The sequence below is a fragment of the Apostichopus japonicus genome, chromosome 5 (genome assembly GCF_037975245.1).
Source record: "Apostichopus japonicus isolate 1M-3 chromosome 5, ASM3797524v1, whole genome shotgun sequence".
Lineage (NCBI taxonomy): Eukaryota > Metazoa > Echinodermata > Holothuroidea > Aspidochirotida > Stichopodidae > Apostichopus > Apostichopus japonicus.
Window position 1 is genome coordinate 20,118,727 of NC_092565.1, and position 19,273 is coordinate 20,137,999.

Genomic DNA, 19,273 nt, shown 5'->3' on the forward strand with positions numbered 1-19,273 from the left:
GTACTAAAGACGCAAGGCAGTAGAATTATAACTAGGTCATTTTGTGACCAAATTATAGATCTTGATTCATATTTAAATATCAGTACTTAAAAAATGTTTATTTTTGGCAAAACTATCTTTATTAAAGTAAACCATGAACAGGGAACTGAGAACAGAGAAAAAGTTGACATTAGTTTTGAAAAGAGCAAAGGTATCAATGGCTAGAATGGGATAGCTAAAAATTGTTCTTAAAATGTTAGAGAAATGCTACAAATATTGAACACTCACAACGTAAGCACACTACTAGTGCAGTAAATACATCGCACTGAAAATGCGAATAATTAACACAAACACAACAAGGGTGTAGAATGATCATACATCATAAAAGGTTGAGTCTGTGACTATATATGATATCAATGGTCCTATTATACATGGCCCTAGGCTTGTTTGCCCAGGTATAAGTAGCTCAGTGGTTAACGCCGGTGCCTTTCAATCATAAGGTCCCGAGTTCGAGTCACTCCAAGATTAATGTATGTCATCCAGTTACAGAGTTGTCGACAATTGACAATTCATAATCATGGACGTTACATATGAATCTAAGAGACTGACTTCGGTCAGCTTTGATAAGCCAATGAGGCTTCTTCGCGAGTTCCTGCTTGCAGGAGGATCTAAAATACATACATACATACATACAACATACATACATACATACATAAGTATCCTTTACAGTCAGTTTTACGCATTAATATATCATGAAGCTTGTCCGCATCACTCCACCTCCAAAATAAAGAGACACCCAAACTCACTGGTTTGTTTCCGTTACTATCGACGGAGTAAGTAGCAGCCGCGCCGAGGTCCACCTTCTTGCTGGATCGTACCTTCCTCTTCGTCTTCCGCTCCGTTCTGGTTGTGGAGGTGAAGGTCTCCTCATCCTCCTCCTCGTCCTTAAATTCAACTTTGCCCTTCCTCGGAGGAGTGAAAGAGTCCTCGCCATCCTGCTCTTCACTAGAGGAGAGACGGGAGGGAGATGGACGATTGATGCAAACGGTTAGCGACTTTGATTACTCTCAGTCACATATCTGACAAACTTTTGCTTTCCTTTTTACGAATGGTTTTCAGAAAACAAATAGCGCAAATGAAGGGTTGATTCTTAATGGTGTCATTGGTGTGGTTAAACTTGTATGTTTATTTGCAAACGATCCAAAATACTGCTTAGAAGAGTGACGAAATCATCCAAAAATATGGTATCATTGAATGCAAATGAATTCAAAACTCGGCAGCTTGCTATAGTGATTTATTCTAATCCATAAATGTCCTGCAGCTGTGACGTTCACTGGCCTTTGACCCTTGTACTGCAAGTAGATTGACACGTCTAAAGTACTCATCATGTACTGTATACACACATAAATTTATGTTTGATTCTCTTCCTGTTTAACCAGACGAAAATCTGAGAACTATTATAACCATTGCTTGCTGGAAAGGATCTTATCTGGGAACTATAAACTTAGAGCTCTGATTTTTGTAGAACTGAAAACTCTCTTGTATTTCAAACCTTTATGGGTGTACCTTTTGCCTCTAGTTGTTCTTTTTCGTTCCTAACTCGTTTTTGCTTGTTGCATTGTTCCATTTGTAATAACATTTTTTAATTGTAAATCAATAGCCCCAAGGCATAGAATATAGTTTTCTGATTCCATGAAGTGGTTAACTTGAAAAAGTATCATATTTCACATGCTAAATAGCAGGCAAAAATGATTTCTACCCAATGACAGAACCAAAAACTTACTGGTATTGTTATTTTCAAATGCAAATAAAAATACTGGCAACAACTTCCTGACAGCCTGTAACATAAATTCACCAATAACACAAAAGAGAATATGGTGTGTGCATATGTGTGTGTAGACACACTCTTTATGGCATTGTAAATATGCAGTATTGTTTCGAGAGCAGAAATAAAAGATTTTCTTGGCTGTTCAAATAATGAGTTCTATTAGTTGTTGTGTATCCAAGGATACAAACAGCTGTTTGGGATGTGAAGTCAGACCGTAACTTAAAATCAGAAATGATTTAAACAACTTACAATTTATTTGGTCGCAGTTCCTTTCTTCACTTTTTTTTGTACATAAAACATAAAACAGTAAAACTAGAAGTGACATTTCAAACATTTGTGACATACCTAACTAATATGCTTGCAGAATATTGTTTTACTTGGTTCATTGCACAAATTGTGCAATTCTGATTTTGGTTAAAATCTCAGACGTCTACAGTATACCGTAAAAACCTACAGTACCAGGAGCATGATATAGCAGGATGTGTCTATCTTTTATGGTAAAAAAGTAGCTGACGAAACACTATTTCAGTAGCTTGAATTTAGAAATAGTTTAAAAAATTCAACCCCCATTTTTCAGACCTCAGTTTATCCATGGATATTTTCTAACTGGCAATATTACTTCAAGGCTAACCCGCCCTACAATGAAACCATTCATTTCCTGTGCCGCCTTGTCCTCAACCCATATGAAAGGTTTCTAATTTTGCAACACCATACACAGCTGGTCAAATGTAGGACTGACGTTTATTGGCAGGGATTCAAACCTGTGCAGATGTGACATGACAAAACTTATTTGAGAGAAATAGCAGTAATTGGGAATTTTGCAAGGGACAGGTGGGAGGGGGGGGGGGTTGATGGGTGCTCATAGCTCTGCAAAACTTTCTGTTCAACTTCTGTTAGTCTTTGTTATTGATTATATGCAAGTAATGATAAATTAATTCCCAAATTAACATAAAAGTAAAATTCCAAAATGCACGTATAATTATTATGAAAATGGTGCTCTGACAAATATGACCTTTATAGCTTATAGCAGGGTTGTCCAACCTACGGCCCGCGGGCCACAGTCCGGCCCGCCGCAGGGTTGAGTCCGGCCCGCCAGAGATGCTGTACGGTGCGAAATTTGAGTGAGCAGATTTGTTGATAACAATTTGGAGCTATATAATCAATCAATCAAACCTTCTGGGTCCAAAAAACTGCATACAGGTCAGTCAGTGTGACACTCTCAGCGGAGGGGGGGGGGGGCGGCTGGACTTTATTCATCTGTTTTATCAGGAAGGAAAATAAATCAGTGCGCTCCACGCGCAGTGCTCACATTTTGTTGCCTTGAGCTTCGGGCAAAAATTCGAAAAATCGAGCGTAGGGTTGATGCGCCCCCCTCCTTCATCATTATCATTCCATGTGGCCCTCCTCTGCAAAAGGTTGGACAACCCAGGCTTATAGCAACATTGAGCTTCCTTTAATCAACCTCCCCCTACCTGCCCCTCCCTCCCTCTCCCTCCCCATATGTCTCCATACAAAACAGTACCGACCTGTTCTGAATGTTCATTCAGAACTTGGGAATGTCGGATCTGTAACAAAATCCTAAAGACACCGACAGCGGTTGAAAGTTCATGATTTGAATCAAAAACAGAAAAGCAAACATTTAAAAGCCCTCTTTGTTTCACTGAATGCATTTCTGTTACTTTAAGTACTCAATTCATAGAATAATTTCATTCAAAACTACAAAATTTCATTTAGTAATGCCAAATTCCCAATCTTGTTTTCTTACTCATTAGTTATAAAATTGACACTCATCGTAGGACAACTATCTAGGTTGTACAGTACTGCACGTACACGTTATTGTGATATATTCTGTCTGCCGATGATAGAGGGGATATGGTAGTATTAAAAGCAGCGTTTAAACGTGGTCAACAAGACTGCAATTAATAAACTAAGATTTCCAGGTTTCCACCTAGATTTTTGCACCAAGTGACAGATAATGAGTGAGTAATTAAACAACTTTTATTCTTTTCTCAATAACTCATGGCACACACCTTATTCATGTTAGTAGCAATCACATGCAACAACCAAATCTAAAAAAAAACATTTTTTTGACTTTTATTTCATTACTAGTAATGAAACTTGACTTGTCAAACAAATGAACCAAACTGCTTTTGTTCTTTCAGTATCTAAAAATTTCATCAACATTTCATAAGCAAAAGGCTGCTTTTATGGATCAAGATTACACACAACATCTGTTAAAAATGCTATATGATGGATTAATGTTAATGAGCTCTTTTGTTAAAGGAAAAAAATCATACAAAATAGTTCATTATAGACTCAGTAAACAAAAGAGTTATAAATAATGAGATTATGAGTAGCGGGCATAAAGTCTACTTTTCATTAGGCTGTTTTGTTTGGTAAATATACAGCAAATTAAACCTCTTAGAAAATACAAATCAACTGAATAAATGACATGTTAGCAAAACAACCCTATCTCTCCCTTCTACCCTCCCCTCTTCCCTCACAGTCCCCCTTCTTCCACCACCCCCCTAAAAAACAAACAAAATATAAAACCAAACAAAAGTTGCATACAAATTAATCACTTGCAGGTTAGTGTTGGAGTTCTTTGGTTTTAAAAATATGACTTTAATTACCGAGAGAAAAAAAAAAATAATTAAATAAATAAAGCGAGCAAGTTAGAAGTTTGTTGTTATCGAGCTGGTCGTTCTCATTCGAGGTAAATGTTTGTCAGCTTCGCAAATCCCGGAAGCTTCATACAAAGACAAAAGTTGTTTCTCTCTCCGTGCATGCAAAGCAAAAGTGTAGCATGCAGGTACAGTGTAGAAAGTTTATACTCACTTAGACTGAGTAAGGCTTGTCCTATAGACAACAAACAATTAGAAGTTATAAACAGTACCTGTCATTTTAATAAAATCATGTAAATCTCTCTCTTGAGACTGACATCTTCATGAAATATCTTGAAATACAATACACTGGACCTGTCACATCGGCTATCGACAGGGTATCATACTGTGTAAAGATTTAAAGGTCACATGACCAATTTCATCCAATCTATCTTGCAAAGGAGGGATTATTTGGCTACATAATTTGCATACAATATATACGCAGTTAGATCACGCCAATCAAATATACGTATGTGATTGGATCAGAAAATGACAGAAGACATCTTTCATCAACGTTTTGTCACCTTTCTAACCAATATTTGAGTTTTGAGGTTAAAAATGTTTTAAAATCCTTGGCAAAGTGAAAACTGTGGTTGATATCTTCCAGATATTATATTAATTATATGATAGCCAGCTAATTAAATCTGTGTGAATGAGAAATGTTTGTATGTGACACCACTGCAACAGTAGCAACAGTGGCTTTGTTGGAAAGTGGAATACAGAATTTATTTGAAGTTTAGAAATGAAACTACCTGCTTTATCAGCAGATCCTAAGATTGAAACATGCAGAAAAAAGAACACTACTCTAATTTTGACATTAACAGGATCACAATTTATGAAAATTTTAATTTTTTTGTGAAAGCACAACATGTTTACAACACCAATGGAAAGCTTGCAAAACAACTTTAATCAGATTTCAGACTGAACAACACAATATTGTAAATATTAGTTCTGAGTGTTTTAGGTATACGTCTGCTATTGTTTATAAATGAATGTTAGTCGTACTGGGGAAACAGACAGAAGTTTTGTTGCTTTCTCTACACATATCCACTGACTCCAAAACAAAAATTTTCATGGCAATATCGTTCCCTACACAAATTCAACTGTTCCTATATTCCGTCGAGAGATGCATAAACAATGCACATCATTTTGTTGACATTTTCACGCTCGGTTATAATCTCCTTAAAATCGGTAGAACTGAAAGGGCGTACTGCACTCAAAGCCAAAATCGCTGGTATAAATTTACATAATACTTTCGTTAAACACATAAGGGGAAAAAAAAATTAACAGTTGTGATAAAACGTTAGATATTAGGAGATTTTGTCACACTGATCAGTATTATCAGAGCGGGTTTTCCGTGTAACTGAAACACGAAAAATAAAACTGATGTGTGTATTATTTTTTTTTAATGTTGGTCATATCTAAATTTTTATATCTAAATCTTTTTTTTTTCTCTCTTTTTTTTTTCCTCTCTAAATTTAAATATAGATCTAAATCTTTAATTTTTTAATTTTTTTTTTGAGTTGAAGGGTCGAGAGGGAGGGGAGAACTGTATAATCAATAACAAATTGCTTACATGAACTCTGGCAGGGATTCTTCTGATTCTTCGTCATCCTCCTTCTTCCTAGATCCGAACCTGTCCTTCCAACTCCTGTCGTCGAATTCGCCGTTAAAGTCCATTGACTTGCTTTTGGAACTCTTGGGTTCAATGTCGTACCTGTCACCTGTTCGGCAAGACAACTTGTTAAAGCAGCTGGTTGTTGTAAAGTTTGAAGATAAGTTTGACAATCTTAGTGCAGGCCCTACCAGGCATGTATGGCTATTTTTGCACCTTCTAATGAACCAATGGAGAGTCCTGAACAGTGAGTTATCAACTTATTTCCTCTCAACCCTTACAAAACAATCACTTGATAATATATATTGATGAACACAACAATTTCTCAAATTTTACAATTCAAAGCAGGTTGAGGTTTATACATCGACTATGAAAGTGTGCTCTACTAAACTAGTATTGGAAAGAATGAGAACCACCCCAACTTTTGAATGATCCCTTCAGACAATAATATGAGGAACTGTCGATGTGCATTCTGTGCACGTCTCTCAACTTCAAAGCACTTCTGGTATTTAGCAAGTTACGTCAAAATTCTGCATCTTTTCCAATGTTAATGAATTACATCTTTCCAAAACAAGAAACCTATGTATCTTAAAGGTGGTCAACTATTTTCTTTAATGATGTCATACCTCTGAATAACTTAAATCCACAACGAAATTTTATTTGACTCATCTACCCCATCTATCAATTGCCAGGAAAATGAGCGATGACAAAATTAAATCAAGTCTACAAGATAAAATAAGATGCAACATTTTTTTTGGGGGGGGGGAATCTAAAAGATTCACAATGTTTGGGAGGGATATTCCCTCCTAGTTCATGTACTAATTAAATGTAGATTGAAAGGTGTCATCGGGACAGGGTACAACACTTTCAGAACATTCAGCTCTACTAGCCAGTCTTCATTTTACATCATAAATATTTTTTAAATTTGCTTGTTCTAAGCAAACTGAACCAATCTCTACTGAACACATGTATTACATGAAGACTTTTTTGGAAAAGAAACAAAATCCTCTGAAATGACTCACTGTAACCAGAAGACCCCACTCCGGACAATCCTACAAATTTGTCTTTAGCTTTACGAGACTTTTTCCTCTCTGAACGTAGCCTCTCGTCGTCCTGAATGAAGTCGATAAGGTCCCGAACTTTTGATCGTACTGAAACCAGAGAAGACATCAAAGGTGTATAAAATTTCTCACCAAAATAATACTTATACAGAGAGATTTCTGCCGATTTGCTTTTGCTTTAAGGACACCCTTGGTCAATATCTGCAATAACTTTTTTTGGGGGAGCCTGAAAATTCTTCACGTCACAGATTAAAAAAAAGAGAAAATCTGGAAAACTTGGACATAATTACAGAATTGAATCATGATTTGATGGGTCAACGGTTGAATGATAATGCCCTCTTCATCTTACCATTATTTCCTTGGTCTCGATTGAATTCATCTGTGCAGGTGTAGCTTTCCAAACTTTTTAGATCATAGAGATGCTCCCTGGCGCTGGTCACAACCCTTTCAGAACCGTTGAGTATAAGATAGGATAAAAGAAGAAGTGACTGGAAGGAGAACAAAAATGATATATCATGTCAAACTTTGAAATTAATTTTAACATTTTTAACTACAGTGCAACTTATGACTCATACTTTGTGGTTTTCATAAGTATAATATGACAAAATATGTGACATTTTACAATTTTGCTTTACATTGCATGCAAAATTATGTAAGGGAAAGATATACAGTGTTCATACTGTAGGAAAAGATATCAACTCTTATTCTATGGGGCATTCCGGTTTTCCAATCTAAAACTGCACATTTGGCCTTAGAACTAAGTTTTCCGTATGTTTTTCAACAAAAATGAAACTTCCAAGGCATACAACATATTTGTCTCCAATTTAGATCTTCAATAAAACAATACAAAACTGATCAAAGTCTACATTATATGGGGTACAATATTCTAGGTTCAAAGACTGCCAATCACATATCAAATAAAAACGAGACTGAATTTTTTAAAAATATTTTGCAATGCAATGGCAGGAAGACCTCTACAGTACTTCCAAAAAATAAAATAAAAATAACACCCCCAAAATAGATACTGTATATATAGTTATATATTATTATACTTTTTTAAAATATGTTTTTCATATATATTTAGATTCCATTTTCTTCATATACTTTTGTGCAATTGCCTTATTACAGAACAGTACTGCATTCAATGCAAATTTTAGTGTACCATTGAGCCTGTTAACAAAATGATGTTAAGAAAATGACATAGCACAGTATTTAGAGAATATCAATATTGTTCCTTGGTCACCATGGAGGTAATGACTTTACTGAAATTCCATGTGTGTACTGTAGGTACTGTACTGAGGGAAGTGTGCCAATGGAGTCTGGCTGCTGCTGTTACTACTGTATGTTCATTCTTGTTTTGAAATGTCATCTGCCCAATTTTGAACATTACCCTAAACTCTCTTGCTTATGAACTAAACTTAAGTTACCTGTACCTATCTCAATTATGCCATTTGCACTTTCACTCTCAAGCTACAGTAGTCTATAAATAGTCCCCCCCCCCCTTCCCACACACACACATGATACATATTATTTACTAGAGGATCATTAACTGTTCCTCGGTCACAATGGAGGTAACAAATCTTGACTTGAAAATAATCTTCAGAATAAGACAAAAAGTGGATAAAAAGGATTAGATACTGTATAACAATGAAAGTAGTGGGTCACTGTGGGTGATTTGAGAAGTTTTCAATAATATGTTGAAAGTTCACAAACAAATAAACAATGAAAATATCTGCATTAAAGTGACCATGGACAAGACAAACACAGTACACAACAAGTCTATTCTGAAACCTGTGACTCTAGAATACTTGGCTATTGTAATTCATCAAACCCCCATTATATGCCATGCATTACAGGCCACAGGGAATTCCGAGATCTACATGGAATCTTTAGTATACAACCAGCTTACAACAGACTTAAAATACACTAAGAGGATTTTATCTGAGCTTTGGTTCAAATGCAAATGAATATGTGATGTGCAACACTGCTATAGTATTTTGACACATCAAGCAGGGAAATGCTTCAGATCATATGGTACTTGATGCAAGATATTTGTTTTCATCTTGACAAAATAACTGAATGTAGATTTTCTACTGCACCTACAGTAAGTCGATCACTACACTAGTACACCAACTCCTGCACACAATTAATTTTAGTGCACCCTGATGTGATATATATTGTTTGATACTACTCCGGTTTTTAACAAGAATCAATGCAGTTCCTGCACTGGGGCAGTTCATACATTTATTATGCGACCATACAGTAGATATTTGAATATTACCACTATGTGCCACCTAATTTCAAAAGTTTTTCAAACCATTTCATTTCAAACCTTTAAACTGTATATTGTCATTAAATACCATTTATTCTTGTAATATACTTTTCAAACATAGGGCACTGCATTTCTAGTATAAGCTTTTTAGCCAGGTTGGACATGCATGTCAGTTAGGATAAAACTTAGTATAGGGAAGATCACATCTACAGTAGGTAAACATTAATGTAACTTTTTTATGTCAAATGAACTCTGTAACATGAAATTTGCCATTATGGACCCATCAGGCAATACTACAATAATGCAGCCATATATATATTCTTTCTCACTACACTGAATGAAAAATTGTTATCAAATATCACTATATTCAAGCAATGCAGATATTTTTGTCCATTCAAAAATAGATTTCTGATGGGCTTGTTTTTCATGAAAATGCATTACTGTATCATTGTTGTTTGTCCTTCTGTCAAACCTACCTCCCACATTTGCAACATACCTCTCAGGAAGCCAAGTTAACACACCAGGGAATAACTTGGTCATAGTTCAAAAGGAGTAATAAAGCGTTCTTGGCAAATACAGTCATGTAGTCATAAGCAGTGAAGCCCATACATGTACAAGAAGGTGGTAAACAATTTCTACTTTTCTGAGAAAGCAGGACTTAATATACCTTGGCTTTTTTCTTTTTTTTCTCAGTTTGAGATTTCAATACAGAGCTGAAAAAAGTTGTTACTGATTACTGAAAAATATAACTACATCTGAAGCGACTCTGGACACCTTTTTCGAAACAAAATGAAGATTCCCCCTGAAGTTTGACGGGTCGATGATGGCTTAAGCAACTGTTAAGAACTTTGAAATAAAATATCAGCCAAACATGTTCCTTGCCATCTTAATGGTTTATAAAGTAAAATGCATCCAACTTTATAGTGCCTCCTAATGAACACTGCCAGTAATCTCATGACTTTATGAACCGTACCCTGTGATGGAATTTGTCTATACAAGATTCAAGGATGCCAAACATCTTTGGCACGTTATATAGCTGTTTGAGGCCAAACATCAAAACAACTGTTCAAGTTTTTGGACTGAATTTCAAGATGTAGAGTGTATTCCCAAGGAACTGGTGCAAAGATGCATTCTTGTTTCACAGATTTCTCCCTCTGAAATACAGAATCCAAATGAAAGCTAAAAAAAAAACTTTTGAGATTCTCTATCTGTCAGGTACTCTTGGAAGGAGGGCATTTTAGTTTCATGATTATATATTCTCACTTAAGGTAAGACTTGGTAGGTTTCGTACAATTCGTGGTCAGTGGTGCACTTGTGGTCAGTGAGCCTTTACGGTCTCCTCAAGATGTGAACTACTGTAATCTCCACAGTCCACACTATTCTTGAGTGGGGAAAGCTACTCATATAAACAAAGAAAAGAAATTTAAGAAACAAACGTTTATTTCTATCTGGGGTGTTTGAATGCAAGACATACCTTGTATACTCTTCTCCAATTCTTCTTATTATCCTGTAACATTCTTTTCCATAGCATACCCATAACTTCTGGGAAATGTTCATAGGTATAGGTTTCTTTAGAAATTTCAGCCATCAGACTTCCATGTGGTCCCCACTGCTCATCGTTGGTGGCCTCACGGACTTTAGCTTCTACTTCTGTGTAATTCATGACAATGTTGGTGCTAAAACAATTGAAGAGATTTATAAACAAAGGTTATGAATATGAGAAAACTTATTTGAAAGACAAACATAATTTATAAAGCCTTAAGGCTAAATAGAAACCAAGGCATACCTAAAGTATTACACAAGTTTACACCCAAAAGGTAACTAAAAAGTTATATTCTCAGCTGATAAGTTTTATATTTGATGAAAAGGAGCAAAGAAATTTCAATTTTTTCCATAAATATTTTGCACTGTAATTTGTTTATAATTTACCAGTCAGTTATCTGTTGTGGACTTACTTGCATATAAATTTTGAAATTAACTTATGAATTAGAAAAAATTCTCCTTTTTTCTTTCATACAATAAAAGGAAATTATAACTAGAGGTAGTCCTCCATCCTAACACCCATAAATGAAACCAAAATTAAAGCAAACACATAAATTAACAGCAAACAAGGCAGCAAGTGACAAAGTATGTGAGCCAAAATGCTGCAGAAACTCAGCAATTTTGTAAACTTTGCCTTAGATCAGCTATACTCACTAGAAGCAATCAATAACTGACAATTATGGATCAAGTAAAAAGATATGCAACGATTCACAACCTTATGTCATGAGCGTTAATGTAATGTAATAGATCATGGAAAGCGAGCCTTTGTATTGTAGAGATCATAGTCTAGTTCCCTCTATAGTTTCCACCATTCAACCCTTTGAGATGTGTTCCATACCTTTACATTCCTGTCATAGTAATTAATTACTATGACAAAGCATGTGAGCAAAAATGCTGCATGATTTTCCAGCAATCCAGGGTTTAAACTTTGAAGGTTTCATGATCAACAGTGTGGTAACATGAAACCTACATGCATAATTTCAAGATATGCCTAATCGAACAATCAGAACAATAAATTAATGATCCAGAGTGCACAAAACAATTGGAAAAGAGGCTCAGAACTTGTCTTTATCACATTACGGTGTGATTTTTATAACATTCAGTTCCCTTTACTAACTAGGGCCTACATCGTGAACAAATGTTATGTGCATATGCCAGCACGTTTGGTGTTAGGTATTTGCTGATCAGCACTACATTTTCATTATCTTATTTGTCTGTCTCTAAATATTACATAGACTTTTTCAGCTAAAGGTGTATGTTAGGTTGTGAGATCTCATTTTTTCATTTTAAATGAGGTAACTTTGCCTCCCAGTGAGATTGTTGACATAGCCTTAACTTACTTTTGAGTCTTACTGTTAGGCTAAGTTTACTCTTGAATTATGTGCTAGCATTGCAATTCACCTTGCTCACAACAAGTTCAATACTAATCTCATTTTGTTTATTGGAGTACATTTAATTCAACACTTCGATCATTAAAACGCTCGGTTCAAACGTATTGACCAAATAAATAGCTGGCCACGTAGATTAAGGTATGTGTAAATGCTTAGGCTAAATACTGCTGAATTAGTAGTAGTGCAATATTGGTTATAGTAGTGTAGTAGCAGTACGTGTTATCTCAGGCCTAGTGTTATAGTTATTGCTACACAAGTTTTACGTTGACTGCCTTCCAAAGGGGGCCGAGCCAATAATTATTCAAGCCCTACTGCATTCAGGCTTATCAGCCGTTCTGGTATACGCCCATCAAAAAATACTCACACTTTGTCACTCATTTCACGTAAACGGAACATTGCTGCTTGGACATTCATCTTGAATGCCTCTACTTTCCACACAGCCAAAAATAAAATCGTTCGATTACTTCTTTGAGAAGATTCCTGTGGATTTAAGAGTGTTGCTCTCTGTGTTTTCGATTTAGCGCTAGTGTCAAGACGGTGACGTATAACATTCACGGTACTATTTCATACCGCTAGTACCGTACCTAGCCTCAGGCCACTAAAGTAACAACGTTCTGTGTCACTAGAAACCGGAAGCAAGTTTGTTGTCTACTGTTTGACTATTGGGCGGGAGTATTGCGCAATATTTGCAAGACATGCAGATCTGAGAAATGAGATAGGCCCAGGTCATCAGAAACTGAACTGATTATCCATATAAACGTTTCATTTTGAGTGAGTGATATTAGCTCATATTTTACCTGTTTTCTCTTACGTTATTGATTGACTCCTCAGATAAATATTTCTTCCGCCTAAAGCTAGGTCTACTCTAACGTAACGTTTATTTAGAGTAGACCTAACAATAATTTGGTTGCCTCTGACTCAGTCTAAGTTCTGGTTAACAACATGTTGCATAGGCCTAACTTCCCTAAGTTAGGCTAACGTTCAATAATCTTCTAAGTCACCATTACTACAAAGCTCAGAAGTTTCAAGGGTCTAAGGCAATCATGAAAAGATGTTAGCCGAACTGCCAGCCAATATATCGTATAGTGACCAGATGTCACTGACTTTGGGGGGACAGTGTATTGGGGACAGTGAAGATAAATGTATGTTGACCAGTTACAGAGTTGTTGACAATTGACAATTCACTTGTGGCTTTGATGTGCCAATGAGGCTTCTTCGCAGGAGGATCTAAAATACATACATACATTACAGTCCCTGTACGTGTTTGATGATGTGACCCAAATTACACGTACTCATGTCCCTTGTAAGTTGTAGTTGTTCCTTTACAAATATCCCCTTGAAATTGTTGGGAAAATTCCTGAATATTTTGTATTAATTTTTTTGGCCTCCTCTAGTTTATGATTGTGTATAATCATAATTATAATTCATTCACTAGGCAAAATTGATTCATGATAATGTCGGCTCCACAGCCCAAGCTAAAATGTAACAGTTAACTCATTGTTTGACAAATTCTAACTCAACAAAACTGTTATTTTATTGGCCGTGGCTATTCTTACGACGAGTCGTAACAATTATTTATAAACTAGTCTTACGACAAAGGCAAATTCAAGCGCAGTAAAGTAAATAAAGCAACTGCGCATGTAGTAGGGGTAACCCTAACCCTAAACATAACCCTAAACCTCAATCCTAACCCTTACCCAAACCCTAACCGTAAATTATTGTTTCTCCTCGTCGTAAAAATAGTACTCCTGGTCATGAAAATAGCAACTGCGCATGCGTAGTCGGGGATTATTCTTACGACTAGTCGTAACAATAGCCACTTTGTATTTTATTGGCTAGTACAACAATAGAGCGCAACACAAATGACATCCAATCCCAGTTAGCTTGATAAACTTGTAATACAAATTACCTATGTGGTACGGTCTGCCATTGATCGATTAAGTACACCAATTGTCTATCATGTAACTGAAAATAAAACTCATAATGCTAGTCTCCATTTTCTGTGTGGGTTCCATTGTCTTACAAGTTCATCTCTGTTACACTAGTTTGATATACATGTATTTTGCAGGTCCAAGCCCTAAAATGAAGTCAACAAACAATGCTGTGAGATGTAGCTTACAGCTCCTACAGCTGAGCACTCCAATTGGTCCAGTGAAAGTGACAGGATGTGATCAAGGAATTCACGAAATAAAACTGACACCAACAGACAAAGCTCCCTGTGGTAAATTAAGGTAAAGATAAGTACTACCTCATATATTGTGTCCTTCAAGCTACTGATTTGTTTGTTACCTACTATCTCTTGCCTCTCGATGAACATTTTTAGTTTGTTTATCAATGTCAGAGAAAATGTTTTAGGATAATTTTCAAAGAGATCAATGAGTTTAGGCCCACAAAAGTTCATAGAAACATCATACACTTAGGTTCAGCCGATTTTGCATATAAGAACTGTGGTGGAAATTGCTATTGTTGCATTAGCTTATAATCATTTTAGATATGTTTGGATGGGAGAGACATTTTCATAACATTGACTTGAAACATCTTTATGTTTGGTTGTGTGGAAAGTTACTGTACATCAATGTCACATCACTTTTAAATACCAACTGATTGGGTAGTCATTCAATTCTTGCCGTTATGAAAAGATTACATGTAGATATCAATGTATGGTCATATGAAAAAAAGGGTTGCTTGGAACATTCATTATTTGAAAGTGTTTGTACACATTATTAGTAAGCTCTGAGGTTGTCCAATGCAGACTATAACACTTATAGCTAGAATTCTAAACCCAGAGTTCTATGGCATACCTTGAAAGCAGTCCCAGTTTGATCAGCTAAAACTATGCAGGATCTATGTTATTTTATGCTGTTTTACTTATTTTATTTTTTATTTATGTTTAATTTATTTAAAATATTTAAGACTGTAGGCTTTGGTGTTAGTTATATGGAGGATTTTGGACATGTTTGTTGTGAACTGGTGACAGTATGTAAACACATCAGGTATGCATTTGTTTTGCAGGAGACCTTGCTGAAAGGTCTTCAGTACTACTTTTGGCCGGAATAGGTTGGCATCCTAAAATTACTGAAAGTTCCCAAAATACTTTCCTGTAGGTTCTGGCATTACAAGTTATTTCTAGACATTGAGAAATGTCCAAAGAGACAATTAAATGTCTCCGAGAGGAAGAATAGGAAATGAGTTAAATTAAATCAAATGTTGAAGTTTGAGCATGCGTGACCGTTATTTGACTTTCTAGCATATTAGAGCCAGTGCTGTTCATGGTTGTATACAACCTTAGGCTACCGTTTCATCATTTTCTGAATAATGTTCAATCTTGCCACAATGTTACTGTGAACCTAATTGAAAATTTTGAAAAGTGAAAATTCTGTCTACCGACACATATTCCTACCCGCCCAATCTCCTTGTACAGGTCTGCAATATATATCCTTGCTGATGGAAAGCATTATTTTGTTACTATTTGTGTATTGCATTCTGGTAAATATGAGCTGATTTTTATACATTTCTGAATTGATTTGTTGTCAATGTGTATTTTACATTCATTCATTTCAAAGACAATTCTTGGTTAATTATATTAGGGAGACCTCAGATGTCAGCAGATGGTCTCATTGCTAAACAAATAAACATTCCTTAATAGATTATGAATACTGATGTAAGTCATTTAAATTGATACCCAGATCTGTAACTATAGATGGTGAGGAGAGGAAGCAAGATCTTTCTGGACCTTTGAAGGAGTGCTTAGGATGGCTGGAATCATTCTTTAAAGATGCAAGCAGCATCGCATCCTTGCCCCTCCCTCCACTACACATGACTGGAATAAAGTCAGGTAAGAGATAAGAGCCGAACACTCTGAGAATACCAATTCATTGGGAAAGAGAGAAATGGGGAGGTAGGATGGGGCTTGTAAAATAGTTAAAAAAGTGAGGACCATAGGCCGGGAGTGACCCCAAACAGTGATGAGAGCTTGGGGGGGGTATGTATTTATTCAGAAACATCAGTTTCAATGGGTTTATATATCCCAGAGTGGTAATAGTGTGTGTGAGTTGGGAGAGGTTTGGTAACAAGTTAGAGCTTAGAAGGAACCTAGTTGAGCATCTTAGGTAGGAACTGGGACAGGAGTTAACTTTCTCAGAAATTTATTGGCACCTCTCCCTGAAGAATACTGTCTAACATTAACACCCTGCAGGTCTCCTAATTATTCGTACGGTCAGAACTACCAGGAGAGTGTTTGGTCAACTTTTAGCAATCACTAGCATACCCAAACATGAAAGACGGTGCTGATGACCTTACATGCACAGTTGGCTCTTTTAGGATAGAGATTCGGTCTTTTATCTGCAATTCATTTCATAATTTTTTTCTAAATCTGTTTCTGTATCATCTAGTAAATATGGCATTCATACAAAAAAACAAAACCCTGAAAGCTTTTTTCTGAGATCAACTTCTTTGATACACAGGTTCGTTTATGGACAAAGTACTTCATTCATTGGACGACATTGTGCCTGTGGGAAAGACTATCACTTACAAAAATCTTGCTATCGAAATGGAGAATCCGAGGGCTGCGAGGGCTGTTGGTTTGGCAATGGCTAGAAACCCATTACCTATTGTGATCCCGTGTCACAGGGTGACAAGTTCAGACGGGACTTTAAACAAGTACATTTCCGGTGTTTGCGTAAAACGTTGGCTTCTTGAACATGAAGGAGCAATTTGAAAACTTTTCCAAAATTGTTCTGACTATCATCAAACTTTAACTTTCATAGATAAAGCATTCCCGCTAAAACTAAATTGGAATGTGAGAGTTTACGGCTTCTAGCATATCAAGGCTCTTTATTTATTATTTCGTAGTTCATCCTCATAGTTGCACATGACCTTCCGAGGTAGAAGATAGATTTAACTATCGGTCTGTAATGTTAAAACTCGGTTCATGGAACTCCAGCTCTGTGGAAAGAACGTCCCATCAAACCATACCAATACTTTATATCTCCAGATACATTTGTCAGCAAAGTCTTACACACATTGGCACATGATATTCCTGCTGGCGAGACCATTTCCTACGGAGGACTGGCCGAGAAGGTTGGCAACCCAAAAGCATGTCGTGCTGTTGGCATGGCGATGAGAATTAACCAAGTCCCTTTAGTGGTGCCTTGTCACAGAGTGGTCAACAGCGACGGTTCCCTCGGTAACTACATGTCTGGAAAAGGCGTCGCTATTAAGAAATTTCTTCTCGATCACGAAGGTGCCAAAGTGGAGACTTGATTCGTGGTTTATAGCGACGAGTCAGATACACAACAGGAGAGTTCCAACAACTCAGAGCTGTATATAGGTTTATATGAAACCATCCATATAACGAACAGTACTGTACTATTTATATCAAACAGTATGCATTAGAACTATTGTAATAGAATTATTTACATGTTCAAGTTTTCTAATGGACATTTTCTTAGATCTTCATTAATTTAACAAAAGTTAGCTTTGCTTTATACAACAGATGTGACCATGCTCTCATAGAGCAAAATGTGATTAGAAATCAGTACAAAATACCAAAATCTAGATCTCACTCTGTGTAGTTTGGTCGTTGGGATGCTAAAGATTTACTCGCCTCAAAAAGCAGACACACACTTGAAAAGCGTGGAATGCTCCATGCTGGTTCTGATTGTTCTACAGAGAAGCGATGATGTATAAAGTATTTTTAATCTTTCTAAAGATAGTCTCAGATTGTCTTCCAATTTTGCTACATGTTTTGCTTTTCTCTTCAGTCATTATATGTATTCCTTGCAGTAGTGCTAAGAACAATTGTTGTCAAAAATTTCACTGAAATAAAAGAGGAAAATGTGACTTTGTACTGGTTGGTTTTTTTTTCTTGTCCAATGTGCCATTATTTGTGCAAATAAAGATGAACAAGTCATGAAAACATGCTGTATGCATTTCATTTCCAAATGTTTGGATTTTTGATTCCTTGGCGTTAGCCGTAGGAATCTATGCGGTCATGACTGCGTGTGTATGTGTGTGTGTGTGTCTGTGTGTGTGTGTGACGCCAAGCTTGAAATTAGGTTTTCTCAGCAATCCCAAGGTCGATTGATCTCATTCTTGGTACATAGGTTACCCATCATGAGTAGACGATCCCTATTTATTTTGGTGCTAATATCATGAATATTAATGAGTGGGCGGGGCTTAGAGTGATTTTCAACAAATGTCAATATCTTCGCAACCGTAAGTTCAATTTTCATGGAACTTGGTTTGGTGGTACAAGAGGAAAGTCCTCTATATGAATATGGTGACAGTTTGTCCAATCTCATTATTATTCATGAGGGGCGGGGCTAAGTTGTTTTTCGCAAAAAAGCTTGAAATTAGGTTTTCTCAGCAATCCCAAGGTGGATTGATCTCATTCTTGGTACATAGGTTACCCATCATGAGTAGACGATCCCTATTTATTTTGGTGCTAATATCATGAATATTAATGAGTGGGCGGGGCTTAGAGTGATTTTCAACAAATCTTCAGTATGACCCGGCCAGGAGTCGAACCCCTAACCTTCCAGCTGCAAGTCGGAATTCTACCCCAATACTATTAATAAGGGGGCATGAATATTAATGAGTGGTAGAGCTTAAAGCAAATTCTTTAAAATATCAATTTGTTCATCAAACTTGAGCTGATAGCAAGGAACAACATTTGTGTTGATGCTACATTAATATTCATAAAAGGTCGGAACCAAGTGTACACAATGAACCTACAGTAATATTTAGATGCCAAGGAATCTCAAAACCTCTTGGTTTTCTTGTTATGTTTGCATTCAAGAAACAAAATCAGATAGGTAACTACCCTTATCCGCCAACTACAAGTTCTGCTTGACGAATGGTTGTACTGTTTTCAAAAGTAGTGGATTTTGTAGAGGTTTAAGGGTGCTTATCTCCAAAAAAT

General features: G+C 36.3%; 2 protein-coding genes across 7 annotated transcripts in view; one reads left to right on the plus strand and one right to left on the minus strand.

Moving 5' to 3' along the window:
- The window catches only part of LOC139967980 (clathrin interactor 1-like), a 30,194-nt gene extending 17,343 nt beyond the window's left edge, over positions 1-12,851 (minus strand). For 4 of the 5 annotated variants that reach the window (XM_071972239.1, XM_071972238.1, XM_071972237.1 and 1 more), the window contains exons 1-7: positions 12,716-12,851; positions 10,893-11,094; positions 7,496-7,634; positions 7,108-7,236; positions 6,047-6,194; positions 4,646-4,666; positions 786-984 (exon numbers count right to left, since the gene is read on the minus strand). In XM_071972239.1, the coding sequence (XP_071828340.1) occupies positions 786-984; positions 4,646-4,666; positions 6,047-6,194; positions 7,108-7,236; positions 7,496-7,634; positions 10,893-11,094; positions 12,716-12,765 (888 nt within the window). In that variant the 5' untranslated portion in view covers positions 12,766-12,851. The remainder of the gene's footprint in view (positions 1-785; positions 985-4,645; positions 4,667-6,046; positions 6,195-7,107; positions 7,237-7,495; positions 7,635-10,892; positions 11,095-12,715) is intronic. The other variant, XM_071972236.1, reaches the window with a different exon arrangement.
- A 131-nt stretch (positions 12,852-12,982) lies between these two features.
- Positions 12,983-18,192, plus strand: LOC139967985 (methylated-DNA--protein-cysteine methyltransferase-like). 2 transcript variants are annotated; one of them, XM_071972243.1, is made up of 4 exons: positions 12,983-13,122; positions 14,420-14,582; positions 16,038-16,186; positions 17,345-18,192. In XM_071972243.1, exons 2-4 carry the CDS (start codon positions 14,434-14,436, stop codon positions 17,611-17,613), a joined length of 567 nt encoding a protein of 188 aa, XP_071828344.1. In that variant the 5' UTR covers positions 12,983-13,122; positions 14,420-14,433; the 3' UTR covers positions 17,614-18,192. The 2 variants fall into 2 exon arrangements, with proteins under 2 accessions (XP_071828344.1, XP_071828345.1); XM_071972244.1 differs by lacking the exon at positions 17,345-18,192 and adding an exon at positions 16,815-17,338.
- The last annotated feature ends 1,081 nt before the right edge of the window (positions 18,193-19,273 follow it).

What these genes read in the sequence shown, in the direction of transcription:
- LOC139967985 (XM_071972243.1), top strand. Translation starts at nt 14,434, where the DNA reads ATGAAGTCAACAAACAATGCTGTGAGATGTAGCTTACAGCTCCTACAG. An exon ending in GCTCCCTGTGGTAAATTAAG is followed by an intron (nt 14,583 to 16,037) that starts GTAAAGATAAGT and finishes ATTGATACCCAG; the next exon opens with ATCTGTAACTATAGATGGTG. An exon ending in CATGACTGGAATAAAGTCAG is followed by an intron (nt 16,187 to 17,344) that starts GTAAGAGATAAG and finishes TTATATCTCCAG; the next exon opens with ATACATTTGTCAGCAAAGTC.